Source organism: Canis lupus, chromosome 11, assembly GCF_048164855.1.
Source record: "Canis lupus baileyi chromosome 11, mCanLup2.hap1, whole genome shotgun sequence".
Taxonomy (NCBI): Eukaryota; Metazoa; Chordata; class Mammalia; order Carnivora; family Canidae; genus Canis; species Canis lupus.
Genome location: NC_132848.1, coordinates 60,087,319 through 60,111,546, shown reverse-complemented (window position 1 = coordinate 60,111,546; position 24,228 = coordinate 60,087,319). Strand labels below are relative to the sequence as shown.

Sequence of the window (24,228 nt, the reverse complement as noted above, 5' to 3'; positions counted from 1 at the left end):
ATGTATTTCTAGGTCTGCTGCATATCTCCTCAGTTTCCATTTATTAATTTCAGAGGTAAGATTCTGTTTCTTCGTCCACTTTTCCCCTTACAAAGACTCACTGTCTTAATTAAGTAAGGGCTGACATAATAAAATACTGCAGACTGGGTAGCAGAAATAACAGCCATTTATTTTCTTGCAGTTCTGGAGGCCACAAGTTCAAAATCAAGACAACATTAGGGTTGGTTTCTCCTGAGAGCCTTCTTTCTGATTTCAGACAGCCACCTTCTCCCTTTCCCTTTCTCCCATGTACAAGAAGTGAGAGGGAGTAAGCTCTGGTGTCTTTTCTTCTTCTTAAAAGGACACCAAACCCTATCAAATTAGGGCCCCATCCTTATGACCTCATTCAGCCTTAATTGCCTCCTTAAAGATCCTATGTCCAAATACATCATATTGGGCATTAGCGCTTCAACATACGAACTTTTTTTGGGGGGGCGGGGGGGCCACAAATCAATCCATCACACTCACTTATTGGGTTTATTTAAACATCTAAAAATCTAGAAATTAGTTTTTCACATATTAAGAACCTCAAACAAGTTATATCTCAGCTTGAAAATATTCCTTTTATAAAACTACAGTGTTGTCAGCAGAAACCAAATAATAGCATAGAATTGTGTATTATCATGTATCAGAGTATTAGAATTTCAAAAGTTAAAAATTTATTTTCCAATACTTGGGTTCATTTACAAGACCCTTATTTCAGAAACCAGAGTTCTCTCCATTTGGAGTTTTCTGCTCCAATATTAAAGCAGCTGTTAATATTCATAGCAGAAATATAAGAAAATAATACTCAATAAATCCCTGATATCTACAAAATGAAAGTCAAATAAATCACTGTGCCCAAATTCAAGGCTACTACAATCCTAAGGTAGTCTTAGGGGAGTCAGGGTTAGACTTCCCAGGTTCAGATCCCACCCAACCCCATTTATTTTTGGATGAATAGCTGAGGACATGTTATTTGACTTCTAAGTCTCGTTCTTGCCCTCAACTCATATTTTCCTCTTAACTTCTCCTTTCTAGTTATGTCAGTATATACCTAATTCCTTATCTTTGCTCATATCGCTGCCCTACCCAGTGTTTCCTCCTTTCCTTGATTACCCCTGGTCATCCAGAAATCATCTCTAAACATTTGTTAAATACTTCATATACATACATTAAGCTCTCTGAGGTCCTCTCATTAGATTCTGCTCACTTACTAAGGTTCGTATCAGTCTCTGTTTCATCTATGCATTAATCATCTTCCTAGTTAGGTTATGGACTCCACTCTTTTTTATCACGCACAGCACGTAGCAGAGTGTACAGTACATAGTAGATGCTCAGTAAATATCTGGTTTTTCTGTGTCATGGTCAGCTTATATATCCAGTTTATTTATGAATATTTTAACTAACCTCCCCTCCCAACTTTCAGAAAACAAGAATATTCTATTTTTGGACATCTAGTGTAGTGCCTTCAAAATAGTGAACAGTCAAAAATTGTGGAATGATTTCCTTCCATTATCAGCATATTAAGCAACAGACTAAGGACTCCTGGGAAAATGGGAAAAGCTGATCAGTGAACAGTGCCTTATGCACTTTAAAATGTGTACAGATTCACAGAGAGTGGCTTGATAAAGACCGTAGCAGTTCCTCTGTTGAGATGCCTGGAAAGAAAAGAAGGAGACTGACTGAAGGCTTTAAAGGGAAGCTGGTGAGAAATTCTAGCTCGGGCTCTAGTCCCCTAAAAGAAAAAGTTCAATGACTGCTTAACTGTGAAAAAGTCTGTAAGAGAACAGAATTATAAATGGTTTAAGGTTAATCATCATATTTAAATGACACTATTTATGAATAAAGACTTGCTCACCAATAAGACAAAGCCCATTGTATTTTATGTAACGTGTCAAAGATATGTTTTTTATTCTTATATTTCTCATACACATTAATCGATTCCTGGAATTTCCCATTCTGTCCAAGTAGTGCTCAGAGGTCTAAAAGAATCATGATCCCCATCTTTAAGTATAATTAGTCAATTGCCACAAAAGCTGAAACATGAATTTTCTAGGCATTGTATGTGCTATTGTCCTATGAAAGGCAGAAAGACGTACTTAGAAGAATGTCCTCAACCATGATTATTAAAAAATGTGTCCAGTTTCTATGTGTGTTGAGGGGGGGGGGGAGAGGAACCTACTATAGTCGACCCAATCTAGCACTATTTTACAACTACTCCAAACCATCTAAGAGGCTAATATTTAAATAACAGACATAGCTACAGCCACAAAGCTGATAGCCAGCTTTAAAAGGTAAGCAATGTGGAAAGGCCAGGCTACCCATATATCAAACTGTCAACAAAACTGTCCTGTGAGCACTCCAGCCTCTCAGCCCATTTCTATTTCTCTCAATATCTATCTTTCTTCCATCATGTGTCGTGCTCTTCTCTTTATTCTTCTTCCATCCATCAGAAACTGCTCTTAGGAAGAGATCTTTTATATGTTGGTATGAATTTGAATCAAAATGGTCCCTGTCCCAGAGACATTTATGTCTAATTCTCTTTTCTCATTATAGAAGAGAAAGTTTCCCCACATGAAATTAATGTCTGTCCTAGGGATGAGGTAGTGGTATTTTCTTCACACTAAGTTAAGTAGATATGCCTGTTAAGGCTTCAGAAGAATATCGGCATCCATTCAAACACTGATTGTGGTAAAAATATACATCTCAACCCTCTTCCTCAGTGAAACCCTTCTGGAAAGTTTCAATCTGCTGAGATCATGCAGCACCTAAAAATTCAGATAGACTCTGAAAAAATAGAGTACTTTTAATAAAAATGAAAATGTAATCCCTGGTCTGGCCTCCTATGTCTCTGACTCAGTGAAGCTCCCAAGCATCGGGTTACTGAAACACTAATACCACCAGAAAAGTTAAGAAAACTTCTCAGGTCACTAAAACTTTCAGGAGGCCTGGAGGCATTTTTGATCTTATCTCAGCAACTGCACGAAGGCTCCTATCTTAAATACATTCTTCAGAATGGGAAGAAAACTGCAAGTATATAAAATTCCCTTTGCAGCATATCACTGGGCTATTAGATGTCATAGGCTGACTAGATGTTTTATATTATTTTTCAGTGTGGTGATCATTGCTTCTTACAAAGAAATTAAGTTTCATACCCTTCTAGAGAGAGGATGTAAGGACAAAAAGAAGACAACAGCTATGTTTTCCCTTAGCTTATTTTAGTTTATTTTTCAGCTAATGTCAAGATCAAACTATACTTAGGAAGAAAAAAAGCATATTAAATGTTTCAAACTCTTCGAGTATAAGAAATTTACAACTCTGATTTAGAGCCAAAAGAGTTGTGTTGTAAACATCAATTTAAAACTTTGCAACTTTACCATTTCTTCATTTTTCACAAGGATCCATTGTGTCCCTCCAGCCTCATACAACTCTCCTCTATCACAAGTTCAACTGTGAAAATAAGAATGCAAATGCAGAGGCTAAAGGCTTATAATGTGAGACAGCACTCAACCTTATGTTTCTGTAGCAACATGCAAACATCTGTGTTGTCTTAAATATGTACATACACACACAAAAATGTTTATACACAGCCCTATATAAAGTCACAATGGTGAGACATTCATAAACAAAAAGACACATGGAAAAATGCATTCTCTGCCTTTCTAAGTAGCTGAAGAGCCTATAAGGTATTAAGCAAATGTGGCTTTCCTGTTCCAGTGCAAATCCTTTAAAACAGTGTTTAGAGTAAAGAGCTCCATATCTTAAAGATAAGAGTACAATCATTTCTTAGAAAACAAAACAGTCCACTCAAATCTGTCAAGCTTATAGCACTTAAAGTTGTACAAATGTGATTACCTTTCAGTTTATCCATTGAGAAATGTCTGGAGGTATACTGACTTGTAATTTCAGACTGGAAAATGGTGTCATCTATTTCTAATATAGGAATATAGTTTCTATATAAAGATAAGATTGTGAAGACTTAGAGTCTGGTGAGTGTTGATTTTTTCTGGTTTCACAGTAACTTACACTCAAAAGCATCACTGATGTTTAAAGTGAATTGTTACATAGTATATATTATTAAAAACTATATATATATATAATGAAATTTTACATGATATATTTAAATACTAAAAAGCTTATTAAATTAATTGGACTTATAAAATAAAGTTTTTTGTTTTACTATCTGACTTAAGTTAATATTTCAATGTATAGTTTCCTATAGCGATTTTATATCACTGAGAAGAATGTGTTTTAAAATTTAGAATTTAGAATTTTCTTAACCCAAAGTGTTCTTGGCAAAAGGTATACTAAGAATAAACTTGGATTTATAAGATATAGGTCACATTAACTATTTGAGAACAGTCATCCTCATAACAGAGTAGATTATTTGGTAATGGTACACATTTGAGTGATAGCAGAAAGTATTTTCTTCTCTAGCAAAAATATTTTCCTTATATATCATGCATTCATTTATTTATATTCAATCAACTTAATATTCATTGAGCCCTATAATTATGCTAGGTATCTACTGGAGGGAAAGTGACATAATAATCACAGTATAATTTCATGAATTTGATAATAGCAAAATACAATAATAAAATGAGATGTTATAGAGAAGAGAGGGTGTTTTAATCTGCTTAGGTTGGGGACAAGGTACATAGAGAAAAAAATATCAGTCTTTTTAAGACAGATTATAAAAATGAGTAAGTGTTTTCCAATTGGAAAGAAAAGGGAAAATGTCATACATGTAAACAATAGCGTAAGCAAGGACCAAAAGCACAGGAGGTTCTGGAGATAGCAGTATTGTTATGGGAAAACATTGATTGCACTGGCAAGAGATAAGAATGTAAAGACAGCTGGTGCCCGGTTGGGTAGATCTTTGCATACCATGATTAGGAGTTTTTTCTTTATCTATTGGGCATTGGGGAACTGTCAGGAACTTGTTTATAGATGAATAACGATAAGATTTTTATTTAACTAAGTCATGGACTGGACTAGGTTGATACTGTATGCAGGAGGGCCAGGTCATTGCAGTTATCTGATTGAACAGCACCACAAACATGGAACAGGAGGAAAAGGTAGACTATGAATCTCTAGGCAAATGATAAGGCTGAAATAAAAGACTATAGCATTCATGATATAGTAACTTATTAGAGAATAATAAGACAAGTTTAAACAAAAGCTAATTCTAAGATTTCTAAAAGGAATGGAAAGATGAATATGTCACTGAGACAAAGGTAGTAGACATGATAGAATGGGATAAAATACTGCTTACAATTTGTAATCTATAGTGTTTATGGTATTCCTGAAAGGATTTTGAAGCACTCTGATAAACCAATCCACTGTAAGGGGATCACATATTTAGTGGAATACTTTTACTTATTTTCTGGCAGGCAAGCTGAGCTGATGGAGAGCCCTAGTTGATGAGAGGTCAATGGGTGGGGAAGGAGATTGACCCCTGAATGAAGTTAACCAACAGGGAAGGTGATAACCCTAAAGGCATACTTGACCATCATCAGGAGACTCATCCAAAAAACTTTACACAAATGTTTATAGTGCCTATCTTCATAATAAGCAAACATTGAAAACTACTCAAATGATCATAAACTGACTGAATAGTGATACCACCTTACAATGAATATCATTCAACAATAAAAGGAAATGCAATCCTGATAAATACAACAACATGATTGACTTTCAAGTACTTTATGTGAGGTGAAACAAGTCAAATAAAAAGGGCTAAATATTATATAGTACCACTTAAATGCGGCTTTGGAAAAGATGAAACTATAGAGGCAGAAGCAGATTAATGGGCCAGGAGTTGTGTTAGGAAAAGAGTTGACTACAAATGACCAATACAAGGGAATTTTTGGCAGCAATACGACTGTTCTTTGGTTGTGGTAGTTACATAACTTTATACATTTGTCAAAATTCATAACATTTTTCTGTATATAAATTATATTGCCATAAAATGTGGAAAATAAAGTTTTACACTAAAAATAATTATCATGCCTTTATCTAAAAGCATCTATTATAAATGTATTGGAAATTTTTGTTTCATAGAAAAAGGTTTTCCCTATGTCATTTTAAAAACCCAACTGATTATATCTTTGATAACTATAGCATAATCATAATACTAAGAAAAAATATATTGAGAAAATACTATTATTAAGCTAATTGGTAACTTTTTCCTCCTCCAAAATAATCCAGGAAGACATGCATTTAGTCATCAAATTTTCATCTACTTTAATCTGGACCAATTCTTCATTCTGACTTTGTCTTTCATGACCTTGACACATTCAGAGTACTAACCAATTATTTGTAGAATGTTCTTCAATTTGGTTGTGTCTACTATTTCTTCACTATTGAATTGAGTTTATACACTTTGAAGTGATGTGTGTCCTTTTCAGTGTATCATATTAGGAGACAGGTGATGTGAATTTATTCATCCCTGTTCTAGTCCTCCAGGGTTCTCCACTACAAATTTACACTTTTCCCATTATATCTTCTGGGAAGATACTTTGTGACTCTATAAATATCCCATTTCTCATTATTAATTTTAGTATCTATTGATGATTCTTGTCTGAAACAATCCTTTTGTCATATTTCTAGTTCTATCATTCTTTCTGCTTTTATTATTTTGGACTATATCATATAAAGAAGTTTCTATTCTCTCTTAATATTTTTATTCAATATTTGTTTATATCAGTAGTACTCATATTTTCTTGTTTTACTGTATGGATTAAAATCCTTTATTAACATTATTTTTTGCTTGTATTGCCACTGATTTGTCCATGGCTAATCACTTCAAAGTTGGCTCTTGTGTCCTTTTGATATATCTCATTTTCTAAACATATCCTTACTCTCTGGCACCACAATATGTTCTAGTTTCACCATGTAATTTCTCTGCTTCAGCCACAGAACTAGCTATTTCTCCATGGAGTTCTTGTTTCTTTTGTTCAAGACCAATACTTAGCAACTGAGACGTGACTGAGAGATGTGTTCATTCATATTGTGAGTTATTGCTTCTAGATCCTTTCAATGACAGAGCTAAGAGCTAAGAAATACATATTGATGTGCGATGAATCATGAGTTCATACCAGTTCCTCCAGTTTTAATCTACTAAAGATGGCACAGCACTCACAGGTAAGCCATGCTATCCTGTTGAATGTAAATACAGAATACCAACATCAAAAAAGTTGGCTGATAAACTTAGAGAAAATGAGACTACATCATAATTTTTTCTTAAAGCAGACCAAAACAAGGCCAGTGTGCCACCCACCAAATACCAAATATCCCTGTCTCCAGGCTGAGATAAATGGTTGCTACTTCTTTTCTGATTATAGTCTAGTCTACCTTCCCTATTAAATACAATTATTGAGATACCAGAAGACTGAATTGCTCCTCTTTCTGACAACACTCAATCTATAGGGAACTCCTATTTCCCTAGACTTTCACTCAGTTGACCCCCCCCCCCCAAAAAAAAAGTCAAAATCCTATGATAGGTTCTTTTTAAAAATTCTCTGAAACACTTCATGGTTCCCTCTAGTGTGTGTTGTCCCTTCACCAGAATAACCAACCCAATTTGTCAACTACTGGTATGTTCCCAGTGGTCTTCCATTGAAGGACTCTGACAGCAACAAGATTTATTCTATTATTCCACCTTTCCTTTACTGTAACTCCTCTTTTGGAAAGTAAAAACTCTGGCTGTCATTGTGCACAATCTACTTATTTGCTTAAATCTGGGATACACATGAAATATTTTCAGAATTGCTAATCTATACACCTTTGAAAACTCCATCTACTAACTTGATTCAATATCTGTATCTAATTCTTTGTATCTCTAACCTTAGAGTATATAGTGAAAATTCTGTTTATCAAAAATTTTTAGGTTAATTCTTTTCTTTCTCTTCTCCCCCTCACTGTGGTTATGCTATTTATTATAATATATATTTAGGTTCATTGGTTTCTATTTGTTTTCCATGTTGGCTTCCCTATATCCATGTTAATTTTAATAATCTATTTTTGAGTGTAGGAAGCATTGTCTGTTTCGAAAAGTCGGAACTTAATGGAGAGGTATTTTCAGAGAAGTGTTACCTTCATCCCTTCTACTCTATTCCAATCATCCACTCCACTATCACTTATTTCCTATAATATGAGGCTTATATAATTAGTTTTTGCTTTATATCTTGTGTTTCTTCTTCCTCAAAAAAACAAACACATTTATATTTTCTTATTTTCCCTCTTTCGTACATAAATGATAGCATATTCATTTGTATAGACACTAATTTTCACTTAATAATATATATTGGATTTTTTATTCTTTTGCCTTTTAAAAACTTGATAGTATAATCTGAAAGTCGCTACATATCAGTTTTAAAGATCCTTTTATTTTTTTAAAGACACACTATGCTTCATTGTGTCAATGTATCATAGTTCATTTAATCAGTTTCCTATGTATAGTCATTTAGGTTGAGTCTTATAGTTTATAATTCAAAACAATACTGAATAACCTTGTACATTCATATCTTTATATTATTGGAGGTGTATCTTCAGGTAAATCCTATTAGTGGGATTATTGAGTCAAGAGGCAAATAAATACATAGTTTTGTTAAATATTGACAAAGTCCCATCCAGTTATATACTTGCATTGCCACCTGCAATATGTAAGAATTCTGGTTGCTTTTCAGCCTTGCCAAGATAATCAAGTCATTTTAATTTTCGTCAATTAGAAAGAGTCATAAATGGAACCTGTGTAATTTTTATTTTAATTTTTCTAATCAAGCCTGAAGTTGGATGCCTTTTTATGTTTTTTTTTTTCACATTAAAACACTCATAATTGGAGTATTTTTATTTTATGTACAATGAGTCGGCATTGAAGTAGGTATCTTGGACATCTGCAGTTAAGGTAGGTATCTTGGATGACCCATTCAAGAAAGTTCACTTAATCCAACTTAGTGAAGCCTATATACTTGGCGTACTGACGGAAACACTGGCGGCACATGTTGAGGCAGTATTTCCGAATCAGACCGTGCCGGTTTGAACAGACGCGGCAAGAACGAGAGCCCTGGCCAAACTTCCTCGGGTGGCTCCAGTAGAGTTGCTGGTGACCCATCTTGCTCTTTCCGATGCAATGAGGCAAAAGGGGATGCCTCTTTATGTTTTTGTTTTGTTATTGTTTTAAACAACTTTACTGAGGTTTAATGAAGACACAAAAAATTTGTACATATTTAATGAGTTTAGACATACACATATACCTATGAATCCATCACCACAATCAAAGCAATAGCCATATCCCCCATCTCCAAAAGCTTATTTGTTATCCCTTTGGATATTTTGTTTTTGTTTTGTTTCATGTTGTGTTTTGTGGTAAGACTACTTAATATAATAACTACCCTCTTAAATTTTTAAGTGTACATCACAGTTTTGTTGGCTATAAATATCATGCTCTACAGCAGATCTCTAAAACTAGTCCATCTTGCATGTCTGAAACTTTATCCCAATTGAAGAATTGCCTATTTCTCCCTCCCTTTGGCCCCTGGTGACCACTGTTTTATTCTCTGCTTCTATGAGTTGGACAATTTAGGCACCTCTTATTGTGACTGGCTTCTTTCACTTGCATAATCCACCAGATTCACTACTACAACTCATACCAAAAAACAAAAAAAAAAACAAGTAAACAAAGGTCTTGAATAGACATTTCTCAAAAAAGGACATAGAAGTGACCAACAGGTATATGAAAGGATGCTCTACATTACTAATCATCAAGGGAAGACAAATCAAAACCACAGTGAGATATCATTTCATGCCAGTTAGGATGGCTATTAATAAAACAACAAAAGATAGGAAGTGTTAGTGAGGATGTGGAGACACTGGAACCCTTTCCATGGTTAAGGACTCCTTTTATTATGCATTATCTATTTATGTCTTCTTCCTAATTTCTACTAGTTTTTTTAAATTTCTACTCTAATTTTAAGAATTCATTATGTATTGGGGACCTCTATATGCAATATGTCTTAAAATATTTTAACCAGATTAATCAGATGTCTTTGATTTTGTTTATAATTTTTTAAACATTTAAAAACATTTTGTATAGTCAATTTTTCATTTTTTTTCTTATTGCTTGTCATTTCACAATTGTTGGACAACTAGTATATACCCTATTGGACAGAAGACAGGGCACTGTGCTCAACAGCTTAATCAAAGCTGTTAGGTAGAAAAAAGGGCAAGCAAGTACCCAAATAAAAATATACTGGACTGACAATAGCAGTAAACATCCATACAGAATAACCCCAAACTGGGGAGCTCCTGCTCCTCTCTTCCTTTCTAACCCACACCCATTCTAGTCCTTATGCTTATTCCATGCTTCACAAGTGGAGGTTTCTAAGACCAACCTCCCATTTGTGCCAAATGGTAACATAGTATTTACACAGCTGTACAAAGAGATTCTTCAGTCCCTAGAGCAAAAGTTCAATGGGGAACAAAACCAACCCAGAATTTATGTTGCTGCTTTTATTACTCAAAGTGTCACAAAAACAAACAGCCATTGATACCAACAGCTTCTGTTCTTTCTCAGTATCCATGAGCTGAAAATTCTGTCAGTTCCAAATCATCTAGGCCCCATCTTCATGTCCCTTGCACACTTTTATGATCTCAAAAATTGCCTCCAGGAGAGAAATGGCACAACATCAATTTGATGTCTGAAAGTGGAAAGAGATACCAGACTTACAATGGGTAATGCATTCTGAAAAGTAAAATAATGTGTACGTGAATACCCTGACCTTTCAATATTTAGACTTGTTGGCATTTCTTTTTGCCCTTCGTCTCTAGATAATAAGGCTGTAAACAAAAACAATGAGCAATGAGTATGTAATACAGCAAGGCAGATAAGATATTTAATAGAAAATCCAAAATTTGTGTTCAACAATATGCCCACTGCAGTAAACCAAAGTAGAAATAGATTGGTTTTCACCTTGCATCTTTTCAAATTCATAAAAAGGAAAATTAGGCTGCACAAGAATTTTTAGTAAGAAATTTACATACAATGATATTTTTCTTTGTTTATATAATTTTCATTTTACTTTAACTTAAATGCCAAAGTTTTTCATGAAAACCTACATTCCTTATTTAATCTAATGGAATTTTACATCACTTTAATTCCATTTTTACATCATTGATATCGATCAGCATCTGTCTCCAATGCACATTCAAAAAAGAAGAAACAGAGGTGCCTGGGTGGCTCAGTTAGTTGAGCACCTGACTCTGGGTTTTGGTTCAGGTCATGATCTTGGGGTCATGGGATCAAGCCCCACGTTGGGCTCTGCATTCAGTGAGGAGTCTGCTTGAGATTCTCTCCTACTTCCTCTGACCTTTGCCCCACTCTCTCTCTTTCTCTCAAATAAATAAATAAAACTTTTTTTAAAAAAATGGGCAGAGGAATTGAATAGACATTCGTCCAAAGAAGACATACAAATAGCCAATAGGTATATGTAGAGATGCTCAACATCACTCATCATCATCAGGAAACTGCAAATCAAATCTACAATGAAATATTACCTCACATCTGTTAGAATGGCTATTATCAAAAAGACAAGAGATAAGTGTTGGCGAGAATGTGGAGAAAATGTAACCCCTATGAACTGTTGGTGGGAATGTAAATTGGTGCAGCCACTATGGAAAAGAATATAGAGGATCCTCAAAATTAAAAGTAAAAACTACCATATAATCCAACAATTCCACTTCTGAGTATGTATCTGAAGAGGATAAAATCACTATCTTGAAAAGATAATCTGCAGCCCCATGTTCATTGCCACATTTTTCACAACAACCAAGACATGAAACAACTTAAGTGCCCATCAGTAGATGAATGGATAAAGAAAATGTGGTATATCTGTACAATGTGGAATATTTCTCAGCCATTTCCAAGAAGACCACTGCCATTTGTGACAATATGGCTAGACCTTAATGGCATTATGCTAAGTGAAATAAGTCAGAAAGATAAAGACAAATACTATATGATTTCACTTATATGTAGAATCTGAAAAAAAATGAGCTCATAGATACAGAAAACAGATTGGTGGTTGCTAGCGGCAGGGGGTTGGGGTTCTGTTGAAGAGGTAACAGGTGAAGGTAATGAAAAGATACAAACTCCTGGTTATAAGGTTAGTAAGTTCTGGGTATGTAACATACAGAATTGTGACTATAATAAATAGTAATCTTTTTGCATATTTGAAAGTTACTAAGAGGAGATTTTAAAAGTTCGAGAGAAAGTACCTGTAACTATGTGAGGTGATGGATATCACCTTACATAGTGTAGGGTAATGATCACTTCATAATATATACATTTGTCAAATAGTTTTGATGTATACCTAAAACTAAAGCAATGTTATATATCTCAATAAAACTGGAAACAAAAAAGCAAACACTATCTCTTAGTAAACATGACAGATTAGGATGGAAACATGCACATAGTCAGAGGCCACTTGTCAGTACATTACATCCTGCATGTTTGGATGGATCTTTGAGACTTGAATCAAGTCCTTGAATTCCCTAGAATAGATGTCATTGCTGAGGACATACCAGCTGTCAAGGTCAAAAAGAAAGCACCATCACCACATTCACAGCCAAATAGAACCCCCCGGATAAGGATTTCCACACTTTCTTGTCTCAAATCCCAACACTTTCAATACTAGCTGTGTGATAAGAGACATGTGCTTTTCCTCAGTTCCTCACCTAAATAATACTGAAAATAATCAAAGCCTCTTAACTTTGTCATGAGAATTAAATGATACACTTTCATCAGATACTTTCGGTTTGCCTTATACTTCATTGCCCATTCCTTTCCAAATCTTTATGCTTCCATCTCCTCTCTCCAACTCTGGATTACCCCAGAGTCCAGTCTTTTCTTCTCTTATTACTCCAGAATAAGAGATTGGTGATTTCATCCAGTATAATTATTTGAAATACCATCTAGATCAGCACTATCCAGCAGAACTTTCTTCCATGGTGGAAATATTCTATATGTGTATTATCCAATACAGTAACCACTAACCACGTGAGACTACTTGAGCACTTTAAATATGCTAGGGCACGTGGCAAGAAGCTATTGTGTTGGACAGTACAGATCTACATGATACCCAGTGGATCATACCACATCATGTATCTGTCTGCCTACTTGAGAGTTCTAATTGGAGATATCAAATAAACATCTCAAATTGTGTATGTCTAAAACTGAACTAATCTTCCCTTCACTCCATCTGAAGTGATACAAGTCCACTTTCTTGCAAGCCAAGACACAAACTTTGGAGTCATCTTTTACTCCACCTGTTCTCTCATTCCATTGGTCCTCATGACCAGCAGTTCCCAGGACTTTCCAGATCTCCATGCCTTTGCACTGCTCTTCCCTTTTACTGTAATTCCTTCTGTTTTCACACTCTTAGTTATAATCAACACATTCTCAAGACTCTAAAACAGCATCACTTCTTCTATATATTGAAAAAACTTCTGAGCCATCGGGAATTCACCATTGTCATTTCCTTGCTGCACTCAGCTGCTATAGCAACCGTTACCCACTTGTCTTATTTCATGTCTATCTCCACTAAAATATAAATTTCTTTAGGCAAGGGATCATCTCTATGCTGTGCTGCTTTTAGAAGAAGGAAAAATATCACATATTACTCATTTCAGTTGCTTTAATAGCAGAAAAACTTGGAAACTCTACATAGCATCAAACAATAGAACAAGTCCTAAGATGTAACACATCTACCAAAAGAATATAACCACTAATATGATGACGTATGGAAATTATTCAACATGGAAAATATACATAACATCAATTTTGGCATAAAATGGAAAACATAATTCTATCCACATCTTGATTAGCACTATATAGTATTTGTATGAACACAGCTTCTATATGATAAACCTGAAAATTAAAACATTTTCTATAATTGAGCAATGATATTTTGGACAATTTATTTTTTCTTTATATCCAAGTTGTTATTTTATTCTATTTGCATTATAAAGAAAAGGAAAAAATACTGAAGAAAGCACCACAAAAACACATTTCATGAGGATAGAGCAGGGAGGGGGGACTGCAAAATGTCTTTTTGTCTGTAAAGATACCGTCTTCCTTAGATGGCAGTTCTGAAAGCATTTGTCAGGTTCCTAAAAGTCAGTGAACCCAGGAAAATTACTTACTGCTCTCCAAAGCCATACATTCAGTGGTAGATTGACCTTTCAATACCCCAAATCCATAATGTCTAGCTGTCATCTCCCCACAACTACACAAAGCCAGGGAAATAAAAGAAAATCAGTTTTGAAAGTTCTGGTGTAAACTATCCAATCCAGAACACACTTGGGCATCTGTTTCATATTGATAAGTTACTCTCTTAGAAATATCCTTCCTTCCCTATTATCATCCAAAGAGATTATCACAGGAAACATTTTCTGAGGTGCTGAGCAGAAAGATATTGACTGAGTCAGGTTGGCCCCAGGTCTGTGTCTCATGTTTCTGCTGCCACAGCCATCCCAGCTTCTGCCCAGGCTACAAGCACAAACAGAGCTGGAAAAATTGTATCTTTGGCAGCCATCCCATGGGGTGAAATCCAATATACTCTCTAGAGTGGATAAGAAGCCAAAATTAACTCTATAGCACTGACTTGTCATTGCTTTTCACCAACTCATTTAGAGAATCAAAGCTCTCTACTGTACCAAAGAACAGCATTTGTTTTGTTCAACAAATATTTGTCAAGAACCCACTGTGTGCAAGGCCTTATGTTGAACATTGATTATTCCATTTAATTGAAATGAGAGGGCAGGAGTCAATGGCTGCTGAATATCATGTACATTGCCAAATGACTTCTTAATATGCAGGCAGAGAGCTCTTCCTGGAATGTCAGAGCTCAAGTACTCTCACACAGCTACTCTTTGCCCCAAGGTAAAGCCTTTCTGGGCAAATGATGTTTTTGGCTCAGTGCTTTCCACTCAGAGGAACTCAGGGATCCTGTGATCAGGTGGGATTCTCCCTAAACTCAACTCCACTTTCACCTGACTCATATAATGGGCTTCCCTCCGTTTGCACAGAAGGTTGGCAATTAAATGCATACACACACACACACACAAACGCGGATCTAGGTTATTCCCTAAAAATATCGTTCAAAAATAGAGCCCATCTTTTCCCCCCAGAAATATCTTCTACATTTTATATTAGAAAATTGTTTCTACCTCACTCAAATCTTCACAGTACAACTTGAGCATATTTGTTCCTTTTATGCCTTTAGTCAACAGTTCATGTTGATCATCACAATTCTTGCTGTGAAAGTTATGTATACCCTTCAGTGCAGCTAGCTATAAAGTCTTAGCCACTTTTTGTTCAGGCTACATACTTACACATTCCAATTTTGATGATTTTCAGCCTTTTCGTCCTTTCTGGGCTCCTTCTGCTTTAGGTTCTTTTTAATTCACCATGGTAGAGTAAAACTCAACAGACTGAGAGTCACAAAAGCCAACTTCTGATGTGAGTTTTGAAACAAATTTAGCATGAGGTATTTGGCAATTAAAAACCTCTGTGACCTCAGCTTTCCTACCTGCTAAGTGGAACAGAGCAAGACACCTGAGATTACTTTAACTCAATCTTCTGATTAGCTGTGAATACCAAGGGGGCTATGTACCCACCCATAGGTAGTAGGCTCTAAGACCAGTAATTTAGCCATCTTCTAGTTAATACCAATTTCCTTAGTAGAATCCAGTATTTCTATCTTCAAATAAGATATCAAAGTCATTACCCCTGGAAGAGAAAAAGGTAAAGTTGGCTTCAATTCACAGTTGGAACATATTACTCATTGCACCACTCTCTAAGAGCAGTTTGAGAAAGCTACAAGGTCACTGGAGAACCAAGATTGTACTTGGTACATTATAGATACTCAAATATTTGCTCATGAGTGATGAACCCAAAAGAGGGACAAAAAAAAAAAAAAAGGTAGTGATGGCAATAAATGAAAAAGCTTACAAGGAAGTTGACATAACAGATGTCGCTGTTCAATGACATATCCCAATTACTTAGAAGAGGCCCTGTTGAATGAATAAAAGAAATATAAAGCTAATCGATTTTGTTAAGGGTATGCCCTGCTCCTACGAAACTTTTCCATGTCTCAGAAATAGAGTCCCAAAACTCCAAATAAATAGACTTATATTAAAAAAATCTTAATTGATCTACACAACTTACAGTGACAAATACACACTACTTAGACTAGAGCCTCACTTTAGATTGCCAAATAGCTAAATGAAACTCGATATTCTAGGTTTGAAAGATAAGACACCAAATTATCTCCTCAAAACAGTAAAGTAAAAAACAATAGTACTAATATGGACAGGTAGGAGTGATAAGATAAGAAATCATCACAGAGCAATGTTTTGGTATAAACACTGAGTTTTTGGTTTTGAGTACAAGGTAATAGAACTTTTCAGTTCTATTATTTTCAGTTGCCATAATAAAAAGAGACCTATATCTAGCTTTTAAACATGAAGCAAGGTCAACCAATTCTTTGAAATAGGTTTATTTATTTATTTATTTATTTTTTTGAAATAGGTTTAACCCCCGACTGCGGTTGTTAGAGATAATTTATATGAAACTCCCCAGGGATAAAAGTTTACCGCCTTAAGAAATTATAGGTATTTTTATTTTTTTACTTCATTGGAATGGCAAAAATTCTAGTGTGGTTTAAAGGGTTAAAAGTGTGTATTTCTTTGAAACAATCATATGATATTTGTCTTCGTAAATATCAAACTGGAATCATTTGGGGGATGTTTTGTATTTTTCTGGCCTCCTATACACCTGTGGTCAGGTAAACATAAGTGCACAGCAGGGGAGGTATCTGCTAACTGGTAATTATAGAACTGCTACAGGGTTCACCCAGGGTCCCATGATGAAGTCAGAGAGCTTAATCTTTATATGAGAGACATCCACTAACACGTTGAATTTTGTTATTGCAAGGACAACATACAAAGAACTGTGTAAGCCTGGAAATTGGAAACAAGATTTTTCATTAGAATCTTGTTTGACCAGGAGGCATCTTGAACAGCCTTTTATAAGAATGACATTCCTTTTCCATACTTTTTGTTTACATTTTCCAATGGTAATTAAGTGGATAGGTCTGCTTAAATGAATGTGGAGACATGGAGCACTTGTATTTTGTCCTCCACATATGGGATCATTGTCATGATGAGCCACACTTTGATAAGTACAAATAGTTTCTTGTCAATAGTCTGGTCCATGGCTTCACCATGTCCAGCACGCTTAGCACGATGGTCTGCTTGAATTATACTGCTGGCGACACAGGCCCTGCTGATTCTTTTCACAGTGCTGCTATTGGTTAGCACATATGTGTGACAAGGTGATAGGAAAAAAAAAACATAAGAATAGAAGTGGAATATAATGGAAAAGTCAAGAAAATAGGTTATAGGACTACACAGAAATGTAATCACTATCAAGATTTTCATGACCTGGGACACCTGGGTGGCTCAGAAGTTGGGTGGCTGTCTTTGGCTCAGATCATCATCCTGGGGTCCGGGATCAAGTCCCGCATCAGGCTCTCTGCGAGGAGTCTACTTCTCCCTCTGCCTATGTCTCTGCCTCTCTCTCTCTCTCATGTCTCTTATGAATAAATAAATAAATCTTTTAAAAAAGAGAGAGAGAGAGAGATTTGCATGACCTTGCCAAAACAGAAAGCAGACATTAGGCACTTAACAAGGGGGCCAACTGGCCATAAACCACATTGGTCACATTTCAATGGGAATAGGAAAGGAGAACCTGGAAGATCTCTTATTAGAGGACATTATTCTGTCATTAGGGTTATAAACATAAGACATCCATACAAAGGTGGTCTTTGTTAATCCTTTCCATTTCTCCAAAATGCCCATGAGCTTGAGAAGAACTTTATACAAATATGTAGAAACTCTGACATTCCCTTCCTTCTGCATACAGGGGCTGGAAGGCATCATGAATCCACATATACTACCCACCTGCCTATATACCCTGTTATCTGTATGTCATGTCCATACCTACTAAGCTAAATAAACATTCACATCCATCCAAATGTAAAAAATGCAGGGATTCCTGGGGAGCTCAGTCAGTTAAGCATCAACTCTTGATTTTAGTTCAGGGCATGATCTCAGGGCATAGGATCAAACCCTAGATCAGGCTCTGTGCTGGGTGTGGAGACTGCTTAAGAATGTCTTTCTTCCTCTCCCCCTACCTGTCCCTCATACACCACCCCCCACACCCCATGTGCTTATTCTCTCACTCTGTCTGTTAAAAAAAAAAAAAAAAAAAAAAATTCAGCCAAGCTATAATGAAGCAATCCAGTCTGGGCACTAGAACCAGACTGCCTGGGTTTGAATGCACTTACTAGCCATGTATCCTTGAATAAATTCTTTAAACTTCTTTAAGCTCAGTTTCCTCATCTATACAATCTTTCCTATAGGGTTCAGTAGAGTATTTAGCAAGCAGCAGATTCCTAAGTTCTAACTATAGCTGCCATGGATGAAATGTTCTCACTGTGTGCAGACATTACTTTCTAAGACTTTTAAAAGTAGTTGAATCAACAGGGTGCCTGGGTGGCACCATTAGTTAAGCCTTGGACTCTTGGTTTCAGCTCAGGTCATGATGTCAGGGCATAGAATCAAGCCCTGTCAGGCTCGCTCAGTGTAGAGTCTGCTTAAGACTCTCTCCTCCCTCAGCCCTTCCCCCATACTCTTTCTCTCAAAATCTTTAGAATAAAAAAGAGGAATTGAGTCAAACTAGGTGGGGTGGGGTGGGGTGGGGTAGAGGAGGGCAGAAACAAAACAGTAGTTGAATCAAAACTGAGAAGGGTTCAGATTTAAACTGCTTCACTCACATTGTGAAAGTGAGACTGAATATAATCTAGTATTTTTTAAATTGTAGCTATTTAGAGCTAGGATAAAAAAAGGAAGGAAAAAAATCGAGGACTTCAAGGGCAGGCAAAAATTGATTTTTCTGAACTAAGGAAAAAGAATGTGAAGCCAGTTTGTGTCACTAATAACCCTTTTAGACTGTCTTAGGCAAATCATTTAAATTATCTAGAATACAAACCATTTGAAAGAAAAATGTCTTTGGTGCACCTGGGTGGCTCAGTCAGTTGAGGGTCTGACTTTTGGATTTGGATCAAGTCATGATCTCAGAATTGTGGGATGTGATGGAACCCTGAAGTGGGCTCCATGCTCAGTGGGGAATCTGCTCAAGATTCTCTCCCTCTTCCCCTGCCCTACCCCAGCTGTTGAGTGCACATTCACTCTCTCTCAAAATAAATAAATTTTGTTTTAAAAAAGAAAGAAAAATAACTTCATATTACTTACAGAGATGTTATGAGAACAAAATGAAGAATATGACATATCAGAGTGAACAATGCTTTAAAAACTCATGGTAGAAGTACTATGAAAGCCTTTCACTGCTGATTAGACAAATAGAAGAAAAAACTAAGCAAGTGATTTCGAAAGGAAGATACATAAATTTGCCAGGTCACAGAAGAAACCCTGCTGGCTTTCCATTGCTTATCATTTGCAAGTCATTTTGAATTAGAAGACCTTTTATTCTTTTGAGCCACATGGAAGCATCACTTTGGCATTAACACTATGCAAATTTGATCTCAGCTAGGTGTGCCACACTAATTGCCACAGTTGTAGGCTTTTGGTGTTTTGTGCAAAATGATTATTGCTTTGCTTGCCTCCATAATTACATGTTTTCCAGATTGTAATTTCAGAGTTTATTGAGTAAAATTGTACATAAAAACAAACCTAATGCATTCATCCTTCAAGAAAAACAGAAGAAGCGAAAACAACAAAGGACTCGGAAGATTTCGATGGACCCCTGAGGTGGTACGAGAGAAATCTAAAGCAAAATGGTTCTGCTTTTCAGTAAATGACTAACCTGGCATGGCGATTCTTACTCTGGTGTCCTGGAAATGTAATGAAGCTTTCCAGGTTTCTCATCTATTCTCAATCCTTATTTGTAGATATACACTGGCCACAGTACTCTCTGGTTAGAGAAACAGTGGAAGATGGGAAGAATAACAACAAATTTCTGGAAATAGACCAGAAGGAATCAATAAACAATCAGGAAATAGCTTTAAGTTGTTTGAGACTATCAAATCATTTGATTAGAATACTTCACACTCCTGGTCAAGACTGATAATATTAGAACTTCAGTTCATCGTTAATAATAAAAAAAAATATATAATAGAAAATGTAATTCTATGTTGAGCAGATCAATGAGCCATTCTACTATATATCTATATCATCTATATCTATATATGTTAAACTACTAAATATGTTTAGCTACATAAATAATAATATTTTGTTAGGGAGTTGAGTATTCACCACAGTCAATAAACTCAGTGACCCTATTATCTAGTGATTTCACAAATATATTCTGATCACATCATTTCCCTTTAATAAATGATTATAGTATTGGAATATTTCATGGATCTCTGTCACTTTTTATTCTTCTCATAAAAATCTTTGGAGGTTAATATAGTCAGAAAATTCCTTATATTTACTACCCACTATGTGAAAAAGCTATCTATCCATTGTTATTTCAATTCGAGGCAGGCAGTGTTTGCAGGTCGCTTACCAGCTGTTGAGTTTTCCTGTTGCTGGCTCTGGCAGATGTTTGGGCTCCTGTGGCTCAGTCAGTATCATCCCAAATCCAAATCCTCACTGCCTTAATGTGATTTCCACAAGACATGACACAGGATTCAAATCAGCCAATGTGTAGTTGCTACCACAGCTTCCATTCTAAATACGTGCACCTTATCCACCCAGACTGAAGAGCATAGAATTCAAAGAGCCCTGAGACTTGACCCAGAAGCAGTCAAGCAGCATTTGTTGCTTCCTCCCACTGAGGCCTCACACTAGCCCTGGTTATCCTTCCAGTAAGCCCTGCCTAGCAAAAGACACACTCAGAACTTATTGCCACGGAAAGACAGGGTCAAAAACATAAGAGCGAGTAGCCTTTTCTCACCTTCTCACAAAGGCTCAGCCCTTTAGAATGGCAGCCCCTGGCATATGTTCTTCTTGGAATCCTTCTTTCTGATGTAATTTGCAGATAATTTGGGCCTTCTGCTTTGCCATGCCAACTTTTCTAGAATCACTTAGGGAGAGCAGGCATTAAAATTTGAATTCATGAATACTGTTCCTACCATATACAAGCTGTGTAATTTTTCAAAAATCATTAAGCTTCTTTGTTTTAATTTCTTTACCTGTAAAACAGAGATGATAATAGAGTAACCACTCATAGGATTGTTGTAAAGAACAAATAAGGTAATGCAGCTAAAAGCACTTAATACTTAGCATAGTGCCTAAGATACAATAAGCAAATCTCAATGCTGCTGATACTTTTAACAATAACATTGAATACCTACTACTACATCCCAGGTACTGTGCTAGGCACTTGAGATCTATAGACAACAAAACAGTCTCAACCTCTCAAGAACTCATAGTCTAGTTCAGGTGTGAGTAAACATTTTCTATTAAAGGTCAGATAGTAAATCTTTGGGCTTTGCCAGTCATATAGTCTTTGTCACAACTACTTAACTCTGCCACAGAAGCACAAGGGCAGCCACAGACAATACATAAATAGATGCATAAGCTGTGTTTCAATAAAACTTTATTTATAAAACCAAGGAGTAGGCGTGCTTTGGCCTGGAGACCAACCCCTGATCTGGAGGGAAGACACACTATTGAACAAACTTATTGCTATAATGCAAATATGCATGAGTCTCAATGAGCTATAAGGGAAAGGCTACCTCATCTAGTTTCTTCATTAGATACTCATATCATTGGTTAGCACTTCCAACAAGGTGGGAAAATGAACAAGAAATTTAATGGGAGTAAAAAAATCTAAAATTAATGGATAGGTGGATTCGATGAAAGTTTCCATTTTCTGAGCTCCCTTTGCCTTATATCATCCTTGCTTTCAGAAAGTTAAGCTGAAAAAAATCAAATTTATCATTGTGTCATCTTATTCAGCTGGCAACCAATATTCTTCAGAGAGATTGAAGACAAACATCATAAAAGATACTATCTATTTGCCACGATTCCCAAAATTCAGTCTATTCCTGGTGGATCAAAACCACAAGGTCTCAAAAACTAACTACAATAAAGCATTTGGCATTTGTAGACTTGGGTTTGGGCTCTAGTAGGATCTAACTTAGGAATCAAAATATGTTCAGAAAGAAATGTGGTAATGTTACCAGAAAGTAAAAAAAATATTTTGAAGATCCTTACATGCAAGACCATTTATTTTTTAAGTGAGCATCTTTGGCTCATTAAAATGAATATTTCAGAGAGAATAAGATTTGAAATGCAATTCACAATGGTAGATACAATTGCTGACTGCTTTTGGCTTTAGGTAATTATACTGGAAAATATTTTGTCCCAGCAGCTGTCAGAATTGTCTGAAGTGTGGGCATATGAGACTTTTGCAAAAAGCTGTGTACACACAACCCAGATGCCCCATCCTAGTCTCAAGCTAAATCATAAACTGCATATCAAACTTCACTTTTTCAGAATTTTCAGGAGGTGGATGGGAGCTTTGAGGATCACTTGCATCTTCTTGGGGAACATACACCTAAGGTTTTTATAGGCATGGACTATAAAAACTACCTAACGTGTTGAAAATACCCATTGCTGAGGGTTTCATTACAACTTTCTGAAACGAAGGTTAAACAGACAACCCCCCAAGATATGTAAAAATTCTTCATTTATTTTTCATGTTCCAAATTTCCTTGGAAAGAAGTTAAAGCATGGTTATAAAAAAAAAAGTAAGGATTTAAACAAGCCATTCCGTGGATGTAAAATATTTATTTTGTCTTCTGCTGCTAACTTCCTTCAGATCCATCATAGCTCTAGGGAAAAAAAATGTGAGCATAATTTCTAAAACTGGTAAAAATATTGGTATACTAGTGGCCATCGGGTCAACTCTATGTTTTAAGGATAAAAGTGATTTTTAAGGCATACCATAGGAAAAGGTGGTAGAGAGAAAATAAAATTGGTTAGGGGTGTAGGAATACTTTGTGAAGAAGATAAATCAGAAAACCTATCAACTTTACCCAATTCTTTCTCCGGGGATTGTTTCCTTTCCTAAATATTGTTGCTGCTTGAGCTCAGAATTTCATATTCTCTGCTTCCTTCTTCTTTCTTCTACCATCAAATCTAACAGATAATAACATCCTTCCTACTAACAGGAAACAAAACCACAACATTTAAATTAGGAACCAGAGATATATCAACTCTGCTGACAGAAACTATCTCCTAAATAGTGATGCCAATAACTACTCACTGTATATAAGTCTAGAAATCTGCTAGGAGTGAATTTTTTCCATATTAATGCTGCAGAGGATCTTGAGACGTATTTAATTCCCATGCTAAAACAACCCTTCATCCATATTCCTGTAACACCAACACTGAAAATTAAATACCAGTTCTCAGTTTATTGCGATTGTACTCATAAGCACCTGCACAGGAGGGACCCTTAGCTTTCCTCCCACAACTAGGAGACGCTAACTAGAAATCACATCCCTCCATCCTCCACCTGAAGACAATTATCAGCCAACAGAGGCATACTCAAGAGTAAGACTCCTGAGACAGGTTCTTTTCTTATTCACAGAGACAACTCAATTTCAGATTCGCAGCTACTGGGAGGATTCAATAAACATAAAAAACAAATAAAAAAAAAAACAGAATATAAACAAATACCCATAAAGACTCAAATTCACATTCTCATCTTTCTGCTCGTAGAAAGAAAGAGGTAGAGGTGAGAAAGAAAGAACACCAAGCGGAAGCATAAGATTATAAGGATTCCAAGGTCTGTGTTGGGACAGAGGGAATAGCATATGCAATGGACTAGAAATAACAGAGAACTAGATGACACAGAGCACAAAACAAATCCAGGCCTGGGGGAAAGAAGAAGGCATGGCTAGGGATAGACAGGTCCTCTTTGTGAAGAAGTTGATAGTTACCCTGATGGCAATGAGAAACCTTTAAGCGGGGAAGTGGTATGATTGGACATGCCTTTTGGAAGTCTCACTTTGACCTCAGAAAGAAGAGAATATTGAGCAGTGGCACATCAGCTGGTGAATAGAACCATAAACAGAATATCAGAGTCACACCTCCCTTCCTTACCCTCTGATT

The 24,228-nt window shown here is 36.0% G+C and overlaps 1 protein-coding gene and 1 long non-coding RNA gene across 7 annotated transcripts; both read right to left on the bottom strand.

Moving 5' to 3' along the window:
- Window positions 1-1,492: 1,492 nt before the first annotated feature.
- Window positions 1,493-21,164, bottom strand: LOC140600273 (uncharacterized). 6 transcript variants are annotated; one of them, XR_012003506.1, is made up of 7 exons: window positions 20,669-21,052; window positions 19,967-20,119; window positions 16,031-16,092; window positions 15,697-15,808; window positions 3,877-3,974; window positions 3,399-3,471; window positions 1,493-1,679 (listed from the first exon to the last, which is right to left on the bottom strand). It is a non-coding gene; the product is annotated as an uncharacterized lncRNA (long non-coding RNA). The 6 variants fall into 6 exon arrangements; XR_012003504.1 differs by lacking the exon at window positions 1,493-1,679 and having other exon boundaries at window positions 3,234-3,471; XR_012003502.1 differs by lacking the exons at window positions 1,493-1,679; window positions 3,399-3,471; window positions 3,877-3,974 and adding exons at window positions 10,532-10,721; window positions 21,059-21,164 and having other exon boundaries at window positions 20,669-20,758.
- On the bottom strand, window positions 8,846-9,183 carry LOC140642310 (small ribosomal subunit protein uS14-like). The gene has a single exon (XM_072842704.1). The coding sequence runs from the start codon at window positions 9,134-9,136 to the stop codon at window positions 8,966-8,968; it is 171 nt and encodes a 56-aa protein (XP_072698805.1). The 5' UTR covers window positions 9,137-9,183; the 3' UTR covers window positions 8,846-8,965.
- Window positions 21,165-24,228: the final 3,064 nt, after the last annotated feature.